Genomic DNA, 18,774 nt, shown 5'->3' with positions numbered 1-18,774 from the left:
CATCTGATTTGTATAAAATCGCAGCGATTGTATATGTATATCGACTAGATAATTGTATATATGTAACTACTATGTATATGTATCAATGATTATGTTTGTATATCTACAAAAAATTTGAATATGTATACAATTGAATCGAGTTAAAACATTTGTATTTGTATATCAAATATATATCTCTCTCTCACGCGCGCTTTATACAAACACAAATTATACATTGTATTTTGTATAATTTGTGTTTGTATAAAGCGAGAAAGAGAGAAAGGCAAAAGAGAACTGGGCAGGGGAAGATTTGTATTTGTATAATTATAAGTGGATAGGACGAAGAGATATGTATTTGTATATACAGTTCTCTCTCGCTTTATACAAACACAAACACAAACACAACTTATACATTTGTGTTTGTATAAAGTGAGAGGCGAGCAAGAGAGTGGCGAGCGAGATTCAGGGGAGAGAGGTAAATGACAAAAAGTTTGTTGCGAACTGGAATTAAATGAAACTGTAGCTATATCATTTATTTTGAATTAATACTTTTCTATAATGCACAATTTTTCCTAAATATAAATTATATATGTAAAAATCCCTTTTATGTGATGAGTTATTAATATGCACCTAGTAGTTTTGCATTACTATGTATGGTAATATTGGGCTGTGTTGCCAAGGAACTTGGCCAACCAGGCCCAGCAAAAAAAAGGCCCTGACCCAGAATGAGTTACCAGGCCAGGTCAGCTTGTCGTGGCATGGGTTCGTGGGGATTTAGTTATTATCGTATATTAATTTAGTGAACTTAGTTATTATCGTAAATTAACTTAAAATCATTGTAAAAACTCATAAATTTTAAATCATGGATATGAATCATACCGTTGAAAAAAAAGAGAAGAAAAAAGAGCATGCATTTGCTCACTAGTCACTACGCATTAATGTATAATTAACGTGAAGAAAATTTTCGCTAGTGAGTACTCACTCCCATATTATTTGTCCACCTATTATAAATAATTGTCCCAAATCAAACCAAGATAATAAATATAAAATTAGTACAATATAAGATAGTAAAATTACAATGTCAAACTCATGTAACTAATTTTTTTTCTTCATATCTTTTAATTAATTACCTTCAACATTCTCTACTAATTAAACTATATAATATAATTAGTACTCTTAAGAAATATGGGATGATTTTCTTGTACTTCTTCCACTCTTCCAATTCCTTAGTATCTGTATTCTTTGAACTGTCTCCATGAATGTTCTGCAAAATTAAACCATTATATATCCTCTGAATAAATACTGGAAACAACAATTTCTAATTTATATTTTACTTGTCATAGATCAAATATAAATAATGGTGTAGCAACCGAGCACTCCTGGATTTGAAGTTTATAAATTTTACACAATTTCAAGTTAATATATACAATAATAATCAGGTTTACAATCAAATATTCATCTAGAGATGTTAGTAAATTTTTGAATACATATCTAAAGTAAGAGTAAAAGTTACTGAATTTACGTGAATCACAATAGGATAGAAGAGGTAAGGTACATACTCCCAAGGTACATCTCCAGCAAGCATCCAATCTCCTTCTTTGTCTTGGTACAATAGTGTAAAGCGTCCATCATTTTCATCACAACTCTCATGTGCTGCATATAAATTAACCAAACTTATTAATTCAATTCTTAATTAATTCCTTATTGTTATTTTGTGAAAAAAAGAAAAGAGGACATGCTATTTTAATTTTCATATTTTTATATAATAATAGTAGGAGTGAATTAATTACTTACATTTATGAAACATTTGGAGCAAGGTGTTAGTAAGGATTTGGTAAGAATTATATAACATTAGATCAATTTTTCTTCCAATGGCTACTCCTTCCATTTTAACCTTCACATACATGGAATTTCTAATTCCAATATTGTGTCTATGATTAATATTATTATTATTTTTATTCCATCCAACTTCATGATTAATCCCATGAATAAGTTTTTTTCTCCATGATTTAATTGGTGGCCACCCCACTACTCCATTTTCTTCCTTGAATTCCCTGCATCACAAATTCATATTTATTAATTAGTAATAATTAATATATTCTAAGATCAGCTAAAAAAAATGATTTTTAATACACTTAAGGAAATTAAACTAAAAGAATAACAATATTGTCAGACAAGAAATTATAAGTCAAAGCCATTAATTAGGATTTCTAACTTATGATTCTGGACTTATTTTGACTTAATAACAAAGTGTTTAAAGTATTTTTTTAATCTTACCCAAATGGCCAAACAATATACCAGTGTTTAAAATCTGTTTTGACTTAAAAACACTAAAAAATAAGTCAATTCAAATAAACTCCAAGTTTCCAAGTACATATACAAGTATGTTCAAGTAGTTTATGATATGAGAGATCAATGAGGAGCAGTGGTGCAGTCATAATTTTCAGTAAGAGAGTTTAAAATATGATAAAGTAAATAAATAATTTGAAAGAAGTTAAAAGTGATTCAACATTTTACTATAAAATAGTTTAATCATGTATAAAATAAAATAAATTTCCTTTAAAGGACTTCGAATAAAACCTTAGACCCTATCTGACTCCGCATCCAACGAAGAGTTAGTAAAGGTATGAATGAAACTACATAAACATGTAGTAATAATATATTTACAACAAATAGCAGATAATTTACATTACACACATTTTGTAACATAAACTTACTGATTATAACAAGCTTCAAAATTTCTCCTTTTTTGATAACCATCATCATTATCATCTTCTTCTTCATTTGGTTGGCCATTCCATATAAACAAAGGTAATGTTTTACCTTCAACTTTGTTGCTACCATAATCATCATTATTAATCTTCTTCATTTCTGAGAAGTTGTCATCAAATGTGTCAATATTAATGTTGTCATTTAGGTAGGAAGATTTGATAGGATTAACAAAATGGGAATTAGGAAGTGCAAGACCAAGACCAAGCTCAAGTTCCATCTCATAAATGATATCACAAAAATACCTATAGATTTTATAAAAGAATTGGTATAATTTGTTGTAGATGTTTATTTATTTATATATAAGTAAATATTAATGTGGTAGAAAAAGGAAAGAGAGGAGAAGGAGAATTGTCTGGTGAGAAAAAGAAAAAGGGAGAGAGCATTGAAGTTGGGTCGGCCAAAAGAGTAGCAAACATATCGACACCTCACAAAAGCATGTTTTTGGACCATCTCTCCCACACACTTCTATACTAGTGGCATAGTTACCGTTCGTGTATATATCACAAATTATAGTAAATTACGATTAAGAAGATAAATATTTAAGTTAAGGTGCAAATATCTTGCTTTTTCTAAGGATATTTGAGTCTACTGCAATATAATTTACACCGATTCAACAGTAGAACTCTTGACTTATCTCCTTCATGATACAACAATATAATTCAACAATGTCGTATAACTCAAAAACTTCAAATTACATTGGAATGTATTCCTTCAATATAATATTTCGTTCTTTTCAGTAGTGAATAAGTTGGAGATTTAGAATATTTTTCGTTTTCTCCACTCTTTCTTTCAAATACTAATCTCACTACACATTACAATACTTTCCCACACTAATTCTCATAATTCTAAAGATATTTCATTTAGACACTCGAATTAACACATTAACTTTTAATAAAATGTTTCAATTAGAGATTTACTATAACAAATAAAGAATTTAACGACAATAATATAATTGTCTCCATATTATATTTAACGGCAATAATAAATATGAGTGTTTATAATAACACTTTATATAAATATTGCTAAAAGTTTTAGCGATTCTGGATGCAATGATATTGACTCAATTGTCGTTGATAGGAAAATCTATTGCCATAAAATGTCTCTTTTGTTGTAGTGACTTTAGATTCAGTTTTGGAATTTTTTGTGTGTATATTCTTATTCGTTTATTAAATAGTTAAATTAATCATACACATCAATCTTAAAAATATTTTTATTTTACATTATCCATATATATTAGTTAGTTTAACTCTTGAATTAGCAATTAATAAAGTGTTCATTGATTTTTCCTTTTGTTTTCAACTTTTTCATATATAAAGTAGAGCTTAATTAATTCTCTTGTGATCCGTCCGACAATGCAACTGATGGTACAATCTCTTGTCTTTTACTTTTGTTACCTCCTAAAAATTACAAATGGAATTTATGATAAACACTTTTTTTTCCCTTATTAAATTAGGTCTTGAACTTTATTTTACTAGTCATAACTCAAAAATTAGTTTAACGAAAAAAAAAGATTGTCCAAATTATATACCACCTAGAGTTTTCGTCTTTCACCGATCATATAGGATTCATTCTATTCATCATCTTTCTCTCCAAGCTCAGATACAAATATTCTTTATCAGAGGTTCCACTATCTGATCTAGTGCGTGCAAATACATTCATGAAGTACTCCTATATTTCCCCCGATAACTATTCGAGACCCTAAAGATCCGCATCGAATTAGGTCTAACTCCAATAACGTAAAGAAGTTTAATTTCTTAAATGAACTCAATTTCATTCACATTGTCCCACATTTCCTTCTTTTCTATGAATACTTGTTTGACCTATTGATCCAGCATGCAGTCCTTTGTTTACCAAGAAAAAGTAAAAGATACTATATAATTTTCCATTAACAATCAATGGTAAATTGAACATTATAATAAAGTAGAACAAGAATATATATCTTCTCCCTTTAATTTCCTAGTTGTTGGAAAATGACATATCATTACTAATTAAAGGATTAATTGCTAATTCAAGATTTAATGCGTGTGAACGAAACTTAAACGTGTTTTATCAAATAAAGTATTAAAGCAAAATATTTTTTTTGTCTGGCATGACAAATGTTTGGACAAATTTAGGTCATGACTTGTTTATGTCCCCATTAAAATATGAGTAAATTTTCCTTTAATTAATTTTGAACCACAAAAGGCGGTTAATACTTCATAACGAATTACTGCTAATTAACTTAAGAATTTACAGAAATAAATATTTAAAGAACAATTATATGGAATTTCTTAATTAATTAATCGGTAGTCTGAAGATAATAATAAATTTATCGTTTATAACGTGTTAAAATTAAAATATATACGAATTTGTAAAAAATAAAAAATAAAAAAATTAGTATAACCTAAGGATAAAATTAAGACCAGTCTGAATACGATCTTTCTGGTTACACTCATTAGAAGTAACAATTATTAATCGGGGCGGAGCTAGTGATATAGTTACAAGTGAATTTAATAATTTTTATTTAGATTATATATATGTGTTAAATAATCCATTAAATGTATATGATGTATTTAATTGGCTTGGAATCCAGTCCATTGATTTGATTATTATTACAATATTAATTTAAGATTGTTATAAGATAAATCGACGTAAAATTAAATTAACTTTTTGAATTTGCCTCTGATTATTACTATCATTTGTCTAAATAACTAAGATTAGATTTGGACATGTGCTACATGTCTGAGATGAAAGTTCAAGAAATTAAAGTCATGATGCAACCACTCTCATCAATTGAAAAATCTCCAAAAAAAAAATCATGAGAAAATTGGCAAAATATTCTATTGGTTTTGGTTGGTTAGTTTGGAAGCATGCTACTTGATATTTCTAAATTGGATTAAAGGTTGATTCCTTATGTCGGATGTTTGTTTTCTCATTCAGTATTCAATATTCATATTGAAACTCGACTGATTTAAATTCGCATCGTGTAGGATTCATTTGGGAGAATGACAATTATTTGTTGAACATATTTCCACATGAAATTATAGGATATGCTTTTTTTTTTTTGGGGTGGGGGTGGGGGGTGGAATCTGTAGCTAGATGGACAAAACAACCAACAAAGATAGACAATGGTTTGGTGAGTGTTTTGGGGTCAATTGGTTTCCAAGAAGTTTACACAGTTCTTGAATAGTCCCATGGTGGTTTGTATCATTCAATGTATACAATTCCTAATTGGTACTTTGTTATTGGTGGAACATATTTTTTTTTTTTCTCAACGATAACAATTACTCTTTTCGTTTCAATTTGTTCTTTTATAATTTAATAAATTACACAAAATCTAAGAAAGTAAACAATTTACTTTCTTAGATTTAGTCGTTCTGAATCTCTTATACTAAAGATATGTATAATATATCAGTTTTTTTTTAATTTTTTATCGTTTTAAATATGTCATAAGAAATGTTATGTTAAAATTAACGAGTTATCAAATTATGATCGTGGTATGTAATGATCATGTGGATCTAATATACCAAACAAAATGGAGCTACCTTAGTGGGCATGAATATATCATATGATGAAAGTCATGGATCACATTGTTGTCTAATTAGGACTTGTTTTTTCCCAAAAGAAGTCATATGTCTCCCAAGACTTAACATTTTGGGGTCAGTTTTGATTACTGATGTCTGAATTTTTTCTATCAAAAAGTATGCTAAGAGAACAATTAAATATTGAAATCAGCTTTCTTTTAATTTTTAAAAAACTTAAAAAGGTCATAGAAAAAATTATACTTCAGAAGAACGTAAAAACACCATTAATTTAGAGCGTAAGACTAGTAGACAGTTTACTATGGACGATATCATAATTAAAGGGGTCGTTTGGTTTGAATACTAGTTATGTTGGGATTAGTTATGCTGGGATAAGTTTACTGGGATAAGTTATGCTGAGATTAGTTTTTATTGTTTGTTTGGTTTGTCATATTCAAACTAATATTCATTGTATAATTTTTTGAGAATAAGTTGTTTGTTTACAAAAATACCCTCACCTTATATAGTTTTTTTTTTTTTTTTTTACATTTTCTTTGCAATCTTTAGTTATTCATTCATAAAAATAAAATTTCCATCTTATTTAGCTTAAATATTTTTGTGTGTGCATTTCCATGATTGTGCCATATGTTTTAAAATTTAAATGCTCATCTTATTTAACTTAAAAATTAAACTTTCGTCTTATTTAGCTTAAAAATAAATGTTCATCTTATTTAGCTTAAAAATAAATTTTTCATCTTATTTAGCTTAAAAATAAAACTTTCATCTTATTTAGTTTAAAAATAAAACTTTCATCTTATTTAGCTTAAAAATAAAACTTTTGTTTTTTAAGTTTATTAAAGTAAAAGAAAATTTATTATTAAAGTTATCTACATTTTAATTATAAATAAAATATAATTTTTTAAGTGAGTAATAAACTATTTTAATGAAAAATATGTAATTTAGTAGTGGAGTGAACATTTTAAGAGAAATCAAAATAATAAATAAAACATAAATAATTACGCAAATAAATTTAACTTATAATATATTCATAAATAAAAATTGTATTTATAAAATGTAAATTTTTAATAGAAAAATGTATTTATCATAAAAACAACGAATACTTAAGGTTGTGAATGATATTATAAATGTTGTTAAAAATTATGTTAATATGTATGAATGTAAAAGTGGTGTATAAAAGAGAGTTTAAGGGGGGTATTTTTGTTAATTTATACACTTTATCCCATGATAACTTATCCTGGGATTACTATATCACCCCCAGTGAGGGATAACTTAACCCATGACTAATTGTTAATCCTGAGATAAGTTATCCCTACCTTTGCAACCAAACAATGAATTAAATGCCACTAAAAAATTATTCCAGGATTAATTCATCTTATCCATCACACCAAACGACCCCAAAGGGTCATATAAAGAGTCCCTAAATCCCCATTCTACGAATGATGTGTCATGTGTGGGACTCAACACATTAAACTTTGATTCATTTTCTGATATTAATCATAATTAAATGCAACAAATCATACAAAAAAAAGACAAAGTACACGTATATGAACAATAAATTGTTCATGAATGATTACAAGTAGAACAAAATTATGTTGTCTCGATGAAATGTATAATTTCTAGCTAAGTGGACCACTTCATTTCAAAGTGTCAATTGGGCATGCACAAGACAAAATTTAAAGAAATTCAATGTATATAATATATATACATAATTTCTTTTTACCCTACATGGTATAATATTCTGACAAAGGTGGTTCCATTACTGTCAAGATGATCGATCGTCTCTAAGTAATTTGTTTTCCTCAACTTCAATTTTGATGTTTCAATTTATATGAATTTTTTCGATTGGATACAAATTTATGATCAGTTTTAATTTTTAAATATGCCAAAATATTTATGTTATAAAGATAAATAAAAATGAAATTAAATAACTTTCAAATTTAAGAAAAAACATTCTTGTTAAATGCACTAAAAAGGAAATATGATTATGTTAGAAGTGTAGCATTCTTGTCTAGGAAAAATGTACATGTTCAATAAAGCAAAGATGAAAAGGGATAAGAGTTTGAAAAATATCTTAACTTTTGCCGAAATTGCTGTTACGATACCAAACTTTAATGAGGACCTATTACCCCCAAACTATTTAATACCATATTTTAAACATATATATTTGTCCACATGGACATAAAAAATAATGCATAATTATAAATAGTAATATGTCCACGTGGGCACATATATACCTTTAAAATACACCATTAAATAGTTCAGGGGGTAAAAAATACACTATTAAATAGTTCAGGGATAATAGGTCCTCCATAAAGTTTGGTATCGTAACAACAATTTCGGCCAAAATTGAAGTATTTTTCAGACTCTTATCCCTAAAAAGAATATCAACAACACATGATTTACTTTATTCTTCCTTTGAACAAAAAAAAGAGAAAAACTTTATTCCTCCTAATTGATTTATAGGAGTCTATTGGGTACTAGAGGAGGAGCTTCCTTTGAAAAGCAAATACATAGTGCATTGTACATTGTAAAGAAGAAAGAGAAGTTCCTAACACAAAAAAATGTGTTTATTACTCTACAAACACATTCTTCTTCTTTTCTATTTTCTTTTTTTGTTATTTTCTAGATTTGCGTCGTGTAGCATAAAATTTATTTATACCTAGGAATTGAATTTATGGTCTTTAAGAATCTTATACATTTTAGGAAAAATTACCTAAATACATATAAGATTTTTCCATAATCTCTAAAATTTTCAATCATTTACAAAAATTTCAAAAATTCCCTCTCGAATTTATCACTCTCCTCTCGCTGATACATTCCTATCCCCTCTCAGATACATTCCTCACATATGTATCTAGATGTCTGCTGATGTATCCGGAAGTCCAGTGATGTATTCAGATGTCCTATCCCCTCTATGATACATCCCTCCCCTCTCGGATACATCCCTCACTTATGTATCCGGATGTCCAGTGATGTATCAGGAAGTCCAATAATGTATCCGAAATCCATAAATTTTAAATTTTTTTTATAATTTGAAAAAGAATAGAAAAATAATGTAATTAATTCATAACACTCGTTTTATGACAAGGATTAATGTTCTTCAATCTTATTTGGTACCAAAAGCACTCACGAAAAGGATTAAAATCGAAGCGGGCCTAGTAGAATCACGGGTTCTCGGTGGCCCAACTTTGTTATTCCATCTGTGGCGCGTGATAGGGACGTTTAATTCCATTTAGGAACAACAATTCTCCCTCCCAGTCATAAACGCACCAAATAAGTAGGCACAAAGTCACCTGTTGTTACAGACCGATAAATATTTCTTCATTCTTAGGATTCGTTTGGCCATAGATTTCTCAAGTAAAATTTAGGGGAAAAATTGACAAATAGTGTTTGTCCATATAGTTTGTCATTATTTGATAAATATTTTTGGCAAATAACCCAAATTCCCAAATACTAGAAAAAACTAGTATTTGGGTCAAATCTCATTATTTGGGAGCTTTAAAAAATTCAAATTCTATATCAAACTTTTATCTTTTACAAAAACATAGTAGTTGTTTATGTTGTATTACATAAGTAATTTTTTACGTGAACACCAAACCAGTGATGAAATATTCAGTGAATATGAAAGTGATGATATGGTTGTTGATGAAAATGACGAATAATTGGCTCAGGGTAATAAAGTCATGTGCTCCGTCTACTTCACGATGTATGGAATGATGCTTGTTGCACTACCACATTGCTCTAGTGTCATGGACACTACTTGTTATTTACTGCAACAAAGGTCCAATTGACTTGTTGCGGAAGTCACGAATCTTGTTACGTCGACGTTTCTATTTTGCTATGTAATACAATGGTTAGTTTTGATAGTTTTTAAAACTTATGGGTATAAATCAAATTTATTAAAAATATGAAATACATTTCCCAAATATTATGCCAAACACATGGTGAAATTTCACCCAAATAATATTTGTCAAAAATATTTGGGAATCTGTGGCCAAACGCTAGCTTAATAGCTTTCGAATTTAAATTATTTGGATAAAGAGTTGCCTTTGTTAGAGAGTGCTTTAATATCAATGTGAGATTTTCAGACGCAAATTTAAATTTGTCGGACTCCAATATAAATATCGGACACTGAATTGAAAAAAAAAGTAGGCAGAAAGTGATAGTAGAAAGCAATTGAATTGAATTCTTTATGTTCCACTTAGAATTTCCTCCAACATAAGCCAACCACAACCTTAAATGTGCACCAAAGAATCAATCAATCACCAAAAGATATATATAATAATACTACTAAAACAATAACTATATTTTAATATTAGAAAACTTAAGGAGATCAAATTAGAGATCTTTAAAATGGTGATGTTATGAATCAAGTATAGTTTTAGTTTACTACTTATAAATGGTGTACTAGTTATGGAAGTTTTAAAGAGGGATGAAGAAGATGTTAGTCCTAGATTTTCATTTCAAAAGAATGGATCATCATTGTCTTGTGTAGTACCACCATTTTTGCTCAGCCCACAAAAGAGCTTGTACTACAACAAGTTGCCTGAGGAGCCATTCAATCTCACAATACTCAAATTGGATGGCTCTTCCTTTGGTATTTTTTCTTATTTTCCTCCTCCTGTTGAATTGTCTTATGAAATACTGAAATTGATCTCCATCTTTATGTGTCTGTATAGACGACGAATTCAGGATTTAGAGTCGGTGAGTTCAAATAGTACTGAAATTCATGTGTGTATGCCCTTAGAAATGGATCCAGAATTCAGATATTAGTATTGTTTATTTGTGTGTATTTTTTTAATTATTCGGGCTAGGGAATGGTATGGGATTACAAGGTGGGGAATGAACCCTCACTGAGGTGAAAGTTCAAGTAGCCAACTAACTGACTTACTAATAATCCCCCATATATGTGTGTATATACATATACAATCTTGGAGCCAAGAATTTGGCGAAGGGTGTGCAAATTTTCTTCTCAGTTGTGTTAAGGGGGTGCTAAATTAAATATACACTCATAATAGCTAACATTTAACCTCTGTATACCACATAATTTTCAAGAGTGTGCCCCAAACCATCCTTCACCTAAGATGGCTCCGCCCATGTACTTATATGTATATGATTTTTTAAATATTTTGATATGTATATATGGTTTGAGTCCAAGGTAGTAGGACATTAGGTGCTATCACACTTATTCTATACTACCTTGTTTGATCCACATGTGGTTCGCTAGAATTGATGTATCCAGGGGCGGAGCTAGCTTGGAGGAAGGGGATTCATTTGAAATCCCTTCACTATTAAGCAAATAGGGTGAAAGGTAGTCCTTTTTTGTGTTGTTTTGTTGTATATTAGTTTTCAAACGCCCTTGACATGAGAATTCTTTTAGTGGAGTGGCAAAGGGGGTTCAAAAATTGCTTTACTTAGTAAGCTTCATCATTGGTCATGTATCATATGTTTTTTCAAATGGTCAGATCAATTGAATTTTGTGTTGTGCAGATATTAAAGTTGCAAGGAATGGGACAGTGGCGGAGCTGAAACAGGCGGTGGAATCTGTCTTCAGTAATTTTCCGAAGACAGGAACAGGCAAGGTTTCATGGTATGTGCTTTGCAAAAAGGAACTTTCAAACTAAACTTCTTCTGTTGTAGATTGCTTGAGACTTATACTTCGATTTCTGTCTGACATAATTTGCATAGCTGTTTCACTGTATATTACCTTAGCTAGTTCTTTCAAATTCACTAGTTTTATTGTGACAATATTACAGGTCACATGTATGGGGACATTTTTGCTTGAGCTACGATGGGCGGAAGCTACTTACTGATAGTGATTTGTTAGGAACCTATCGGATCAAGGATGGCGATAAGGTTTCTTCTCATTCATCATATTTCCACTCTAGGAAAGTTCTCTTTTATCTAATCTTTATATGATTTGCTTATGTTACTTGTTGCCAAATGCATTGGAATATGCAATTTGTAAAAGGAGATGTATAGGCTTTGAAGAAAATTGATTTTTTTTAGCCAAATCAGAATCTTGACATCTGCAGTTGAATGTGTGTGGTTCAATATATTCCCGTTTGTTTGGAAATTACTAAGCTCCTTCGAGTACATCTTCGTTAGCAAATAATTCTGAATGCACTATAAAGAGGTGAAAATGGTCTGAAGAGAGACCTGTAAAAAGCAGGTTCAATTACTAAGGTCTAAGGCTCTAAGGAGATTCTGGTTCAAATGAATTCTCCCAACCGAAAAGAAACAGATTTATCATCAAAATATTTTAGATAATCGTGAAAATGTAAGATTGCTCACGTAGACAGATTTCACACGGTGTTTGCATATAGCCAGAGGCTGTGGTTTCTTTCACTAGACTGATTGTTTATCCGATTTTGTCTATATTCTGGCTTATGAGATCTCGTTCAGCAGTTTCTTTCCACCCTGGAGTTAAGAATTTTTCAGATCATTGCTAATGATTATGTGCTTTTTTCGTTATAAAGCCCAAGTGGAATTTTTTAACATTTCCTTAACGCGCTAAAGCTTGATGTTTTTGCATTTGCAGCTCAGTTTTATGAGGCATGTCTCCATCAGTTACAATCTGGTCAAAACGCGATCAGAGAGAGAGGACCCTAGTAAGAATGAACCTAGCATGTAAGATATGTATATTGTTTTCATCCTTATTGTTGGTTCATGTGTTCTAATATTGCACTTCACCCATGCCTGTTATGGTATTGTTTGCTATCGATGCTTGATTCTTCCATAGATTGCAAACACTAGGCCTAAGTTGCTGGAGACACTTGGTCATAAAAGTTGAATCTTGTTCATCTAGGTGTTTCCATATATAGTTTCTAATACTAGAATATTGTCATTTATATGTTCCATTTATAGTTTCTAGGGAAAATGCATAAGTACCCCCAGCCTATGCCCGAAATCTCAGAGACACACCTAACCTTTACTAAGGTCCTATTACCCCCCCGAACTGAATTTATCTATAATATTCTACCCCTTTTCGGCCTACGTGGCACTATCCTTGAAAAAATTGTCAACGTGTGCTGGGCCCACAAGATAGTGCCACGTAGGCCAAAAAGGGGTAGAATATTACATATAAAATAAGTTCGGGGGGGTAATAGGACCTTAGTAAAGGTTAGGTGTGTCTCTGGGATTTCGGGCATAGGTTGGGGGGTACTTATGCATTTTCCCTAGTTTCTATGTTGATTTCTTGCCAGTACTGCTCACCACACTTTGTGTGATCATGCAGAGTTTATGCATATTTTTATGAAATGTTCACTATATGTATGAATTTGTCTTGCATAGTGGCATTGTAAGGGCACATAGATAACATCATCTTTGAAAATGCATTTTTGCAGATCAAAAGGCTGTGAAAGCAGACAACGGAGAGGTGAACGAGAGGGTAATCACCATCAAGATGACTTATCAGAGAACCAAAGCAATAATCATGACAACAACAAGGGTGTTGTAGCTAATTGTGAATCCAGGTTGGTTCATTTGTTTAGAGGGTGGCTCCCATACAAATTGACAAGCCCAGAGAGGAGAATGAAACAGAAGAGCAGCACATCGAGATCACACGATGGTCTACTTATGGAGTTCTAACAGTGTTGTGCTATGATTAGTACTTTTGAAAGAGAGGAATCCAGCAACTGTTTGCAAATGTCAAAGAGAGTTGGAGAGTGAAATGGAAAACATCCACCTCTAGTTAAAGTTCTAAACTTTTGACTTTATAAAAGAAGATCAGTTGCCTGCCTATGCATCTGTTCCATTTCCTCATTTGCATATCAAAATTAATTGTGTACATGAATTTGCTTGTGTAGAACAAAAATATCTCTTTGGTCATTAGAAACAGCAAATCCACTATCATCAGACTTGAACTTCTGCATTCTGGTTTGGGATCTCCATGAGTATTCAAAAAGAGTTTGTGTTTTATACACTGACGGTATAAAAAGCTACTTACACAATTCAGTCACTCATGAACTAATTATAGGTACATACTACAAGGATTAAATGGTAATCTAGTAGAAATGTTAACTAATGGTATGCTCCTCAGACTTGTTCAAAAATGTCATTGTGATCCTTCAAAAAAGTTGTGCATTTTTGGAGGATTTTAGAAGAATCCGAGAAACTTCATACTAGCCTATCATCATAGGTTAAAACTACACTAATAGAGTAAACATTATTTACACTATTAGCATGTTTACTTGAACCGAGACAAGAAATTAGGCATATGAATTAACTTGCGGACCACAATTTTCAAACTTTTTAGTCACTCTACCAACTAATAACAAGTGTAATTTTTTTTTTTCTGGTTTCCCATCTCATTATATCCGTCTTGGAGCCCTATTAATTTGGATTCGGCCCATTCAGATGTAGCACCCGTTACCAAAAACTATTAACCTTATCCACTGCACCACGACATTTGGAGATACTAAAATTGTGTAACTAATTAAACAAGGATATGACTTAGAAAAATATACTCAGAGAGAAAAAGAATGACCTCACGTGAGTCGCACACCCTTAGAGCTCCAATTCTCAGCCTCAACTTATTGTGTGGCATAGATTGAGATAGCCTTTCTAAGATCTTCCTTGTTTCCTTTTGTTAAAAAAAAAATAATCAAGATTCGAACCTCTCAAAAAGATTTTGTTTTTTTACAACTGCAAAATCCCAAGTTGCAGAAGAGTAGAAAAAGAAGAAGAAGCCATGGCCAACATGATGATGAGCTCCTCCAAAGTCTTAATCACTTCTTCATCTTCCACCATCCCTCCATCTCCAAGATTCAAACTTTCCCTCACCCAAATCCCTTTTCCAAAACTACCCCTCCCCAAATCACCCAAATCCCTTGAAACCCTCTCAATCCCATCAACTCTCAAGTCCATTTCAGTCATTCTTGCAAGCTCATTGGCCATGGCACCACCTTCACTAGCAGAAGAAATTGAAAAAGCTTCCCTTTTTGATTTCAACTTGACACTCCCAATCATGATGGCTGAATTCCTGTTTCTCATGTTTGCTTTAGACAAGATTTACTTCAGCCCATTAGGGAAATTCATGGATGAAAGAGATTCTGCCATTAAGGAGAAATTGAGCAGTGTGAAGGACACCTCTGCTGAAGTGAAGCAACTGGAAGACCAGGCTGCTGCAATTATGAAGGCTGCAAGGGCTGAGATATCAGCAGCATTGAACAAGATGAAGAAAGAGACTCAGCAAGAAGTAGAACAGAAGATTGCAGAAGGAAGGAAGAAAGTTGAGGCTGAATTGCAAGAAGCTTTGGCTAGCTTAGAGAGTCAAAAGGAGGAGACAATCAAGAGTCTTGATTCTCAGATTGCTGCTCTTAGTGATGAGATTGTCAAGAAAGTCCTTCCTGTCAGTAACTAATTCTGAAAAGTTGTAATGTTTTTTTTTCTTGGGATTGGTAAGAGTTAACAGCTTGTTTGGATGGATGGTTGTTACATGTAATATTGTACTGTGTTGTTAGTTTAAATACAATGTTTATTTTGATTGTTACTTAATTTTATTATATCATATCATTAAAACCATTGTTATGTAACCACAAAAAGTCTCATTTTATATAATGAGATTTGGTGTGATCACGTTGTTATGTTGGTTTTTTTTTTTTGTTGTTGTTGTGATGCTCTTCCCCCTCTCTCTCTCTCTCTCTCTCCTTCTCTGGTATTCTCTCATATTTTTCAGCCTTCTAGCTGCTGCATTTTTTAGTAAACTGTAAACCCAACATTTACATCCATATATGCATTATGCAAACATATTTATAATTTTACCATTTTTTGTTCTTTGCACTGAAAAGAACTGATTGTCAAATAGTCTTTGTCTGCAGATATGGACTCCCAGCTGATAGATTATGGATTAGTGTTTACGAAGATGATGATGAAACTTTTGCACTATGGCATGATGAGGTACAACACTGAAAGATATGTCTGATGCATTATATCTTTAGTGAAGTAATAAGGTCAATCCTTCTACAATTAACTAGTTATGCACTTATGCATGGTAGGGATCTGGTAAATAAATGCTGGAGCGCAACCTTCCATTTAGACTGAACAGAGGTGTATTATGGTCATTCAAAGATACCTAGAGAACTTCATTGCTTTCCAAGTGAAGTGAAGTGAAGTGTATCAAACAGCCAAATACTGTATTTTAAGATCCTGAAATATGTATACTGTACAGTTTCAAGAAATATGTATACTGTGTTCAAACTTAGATGAGTTTCAAGGCTAAAACAATGTCTCTCCATTATGGCTTAGTCAGTGGGGATAACTCAAATAATGACTTAGAAGAACACATTTATTTTGATAAGTGAGAAGAGCACATTTTATTATTAAGCTACCTCAGTTTAAGTCAAAGGAACCTCATTTACGTTGGAGTGTGCTCTGTCAAATATGAGAAGTCTATTGCAACCAAGTTTTAAGAATGACTGTATTTAGTTCACATTTTGATCTTGAATGGAATATCTTTTGACGTTCTCGGTCTGTGTGCTTATGCTCCCCAAGTGGGCTTGGACGAGGAGGCCAAAAAGCGCTTTTATGAGGATTTGGATGAGGTAGTTAGAGGTATACCGAATACCGAGAAGATTGTCATTGGTGGAGATTTTAATGGCCACATCGGGGCAACTGCTAGTGGATTTGATGATGTTCATGGAGGCTTTGGTTTTGGGGAGAGAAATGGAGGTGGAACTTCGCTTCTAGACTTTGCTAAGGCTTTTGAGTTGGTGATTGCTAACTCATGCTTTCCGAAGAAGGAGAACCACTTGGTTACCTTTCGTAGCCCGGTAGCTAAGACCCAGATAGATTACTTTCTCCTTAGGAGGGGTGATAGAGGTCTATTTAAGGACTGCAAGGTTATCCCAAGTGAAAACCTCACTATCCAACACAAGCTTTTGGTGTTGGACTTGAAGATTAAGAGGGATAGGAGGAAGAAGATGTTATCTGACCGACCGAGGATTAAATGGGGTGGGTTGACCCCTGCCCTTTCTCGGGAGATGGGTGAGGAGCTGATGGGGATGGGGGCATGGAGTGGTAGCGGGGATGCGGACAACATGTGGAATAAAGCAGCTAGTTGCATTAGGGAAGTTGCTTCTAAGATGCTAGGGGTGTCTAGGGGTAAATTCGGAGGACATAAAGGAGATTGGTGGTGGAATGGGGAAGTCCAAGGTAAAGTGGAAGCGAAGAAGGCTGCATACACAAAATTGGCGGAGTGCGTAGACGAGGAAGAGAAGCGGACGCTTAAGAAAGCCTATAAGACGACAAAGACAGAAGCTAAGTTAGCTGTTTCGAAGGCGAAGACGGCAGCTTTCGAACGCTTGTATGTCGAGTTGGGGGACAAAGGTGGGGATAAGAAGTTGTATAGGCTCGCAAAAGCAAGAGAGAGGAAGGCGCGCGACTTGGACCAAGTGAAGTGTATCAAAGATGAGGAAGGCAAAATACTGGTGGAAGAGACCTCTATCAAGCAAAGATGGCGAAGCTACTTTCACAAACTTTTAAATGAAAAAGGGGAAGCGGACATTGTGTTGGGTGATTTGGCACACTCTGAAAGACTTCGGGATTTTGGATACTGTAGGTGCGTTACGCCCGAGGAGGTTATACGGGCTATTAGTAGGATGAGTAGGGGAAGAGCGACCGGACCCGATGAGATTCCGGTAGAATTTTGGAAGAACATGGACAAGGCAGGCATAGAGTGGTTAACTGGGCTGTTTAATGTTATTTTTAAGACAGCGAAAATGCCTGATGAATGGAGGTGGAGTACAATGGTTCCGTTGTATAAAAACAAGGGTGATATCCAAAACTGTAACAACTACAGGGGTATTAAATTGTTGAGTCATACTATGAAGATTTGGGAGAGAGTGGTGGAGATGAGAGTGAGAAAAGGGGTGTCCATCTCCGAGAACCAGTTTGGATTCATGCCGGGACGTTCGACTACCGAAGCCATTCATCTTATGCGTAGACTGGTAGAAAAGTATAGAGAAAGGAAGAGAGACCTTCACATGGTGTTCATTGACCTTGAAAAGGCCTATGACAAAGTACCGAGGAATGTCCTCTGGAGGTGCTTGGAGTCTAAAGGAGTCCCGATGATTTATATTAGGGCGATAAAGGACATGTACGGTGGAGCCAAGACTCGGGTTAGAACAGTTGGAGGAGACTCAGAACATTTCCCAGTTGAGATGGGGCTGCACCAGGGATCAGTCCTAAGCCCTTTCCTATTTGCTTTGGTGATGGACGAGTTAACGCGGTCTATTCAGGAGGAGGTCCCATGGTGTATGTTATTTGCGGATGACATAGTACTGATTGATGAGACGCGGGACAGAGTTAATGCGCGGTTGGAGGTGTGGAGACAAACGCTGGAGTCCAAAGGGTTCAGGTTGAGTAGGACCAAAACAGAATATTTGGGGTGCAAATTCAGTGATGTGGTAGATGAGACAGATGTGGAAGTGAGACTTGCCGCACAAGTCATTCCTAAGAAGGAAAGTTTTAAGTATCTTGGGGCTGTAATCCAAGGGAGTGG

The 18,774-nt window shown here is 33.0% G+C and overlaps 4 protein-coding genes across 4 annotated transcripts in view; 3 read left to right on the top strand and 1 right to left on the bottom strand.

Annotated features, from left to right (window-relative positions):
* Positions 1-978: 978 nt before the first annotated feature.
* On the bottom strand, positions 979-3,008 carry LOC102585622 (auxin-responsive protein IAA29-like). Its single transcript, XM_006353621.2, has 4 exons — positions 2,697-3,008; positions 1,774-2,033; positions 1,539-1,632; positions 979-1,243 (listed from the first exon to the last, which is right to left on the bottom strand). Exons 1-4 carry the CDS (start codon positions 2,966-2,968, stop codon positions 1,156-1,158), a joined length of 714 nt encoding a protein of 237 aa, XP_006353683.1. The 5' UTR covers positions 2,969-3,008; the 3' UTR covers positions 979-1,155.
* Positions 3,009-10,504: 7,496 nt separating this feature from the next.
* On the top strand, positions 10,505-14,137 carry LOC102585283 (uncharacterized). Its single transcript, XM_006353620.2, has 5 exons — positions 10,505-10,869; positions 11,763-11,862; positions 12,029-12,128; positions 12,814-12,902; positions 13,619-14,137. The coding sequence occupies exons 1-5, from the start codon at positions 10,686-10,688 to the stop codon at positions 13,860-13,862; spliced, it is 717 nt and encodes a 238-aa protein (XP_006353682.1). The 5' UTR covers positions 10,505-10,685; the 3' UTR covers positions 13,863-14,137.
* Positions 14,138-14,831: 694 nt separating this feature from the next.
* The window catches only part of LOC102584644 (ATP synthase subunit b', chloroplastic-like), a 7,754-nt gene continuing 3,811 nt past the window's right edge, over positions 14,832-18,774 (top strand). Inside the window, exons 1-2 of the mRNA XM_006353618.2 lie at positions 14,832-14,961; positions 17,188-17,194. The gene's annotated coding sequence lies outside the window, so the exon portion shown is untranslated. The remainder of the gene's footprint in view (positions 14,962-17,187; positions 17,195-18,774) is intronic.
* On the top strand, positions 14,903-15,770 carry LOC102584964 (ATP synthase subunit b', chloroplastic-like). The gene has a single exon (XM_006353619.2). The coding sequence runs from the start codon at positions 14,965-14,967 to the stop codon at positions 15,634-15,636; it is 672 nt and encodes a 223-aa protein (XP_006353681.1). The 5' UTR covers positions 14,903-14,964; the 3' UTR covers positions 15,637-15,770.

The sequence above is a fragment of the Solanum tuberosum genome, unplaced genomic scaffold (assembly GCF_000226075.1).
Source record: "Solanum tuberosum cultivar DM 1-3 516 R44 unplaced genomic scaffold, SolTub_3.0 scf00158, whole genome shotgun sequence".
Taxonomy (NCBI): domain Eukaryota; kingdom Viridiplantae; phylum Streptophyta; class Magnoliopsida; order Solanales; family Solanaceae; genus Solanum; species Solanum tuberosum.
Note: the sequence above shows the minus strand (reverse complement) of the source record. Positions and strands in the feature narration are given on the sequence as shown.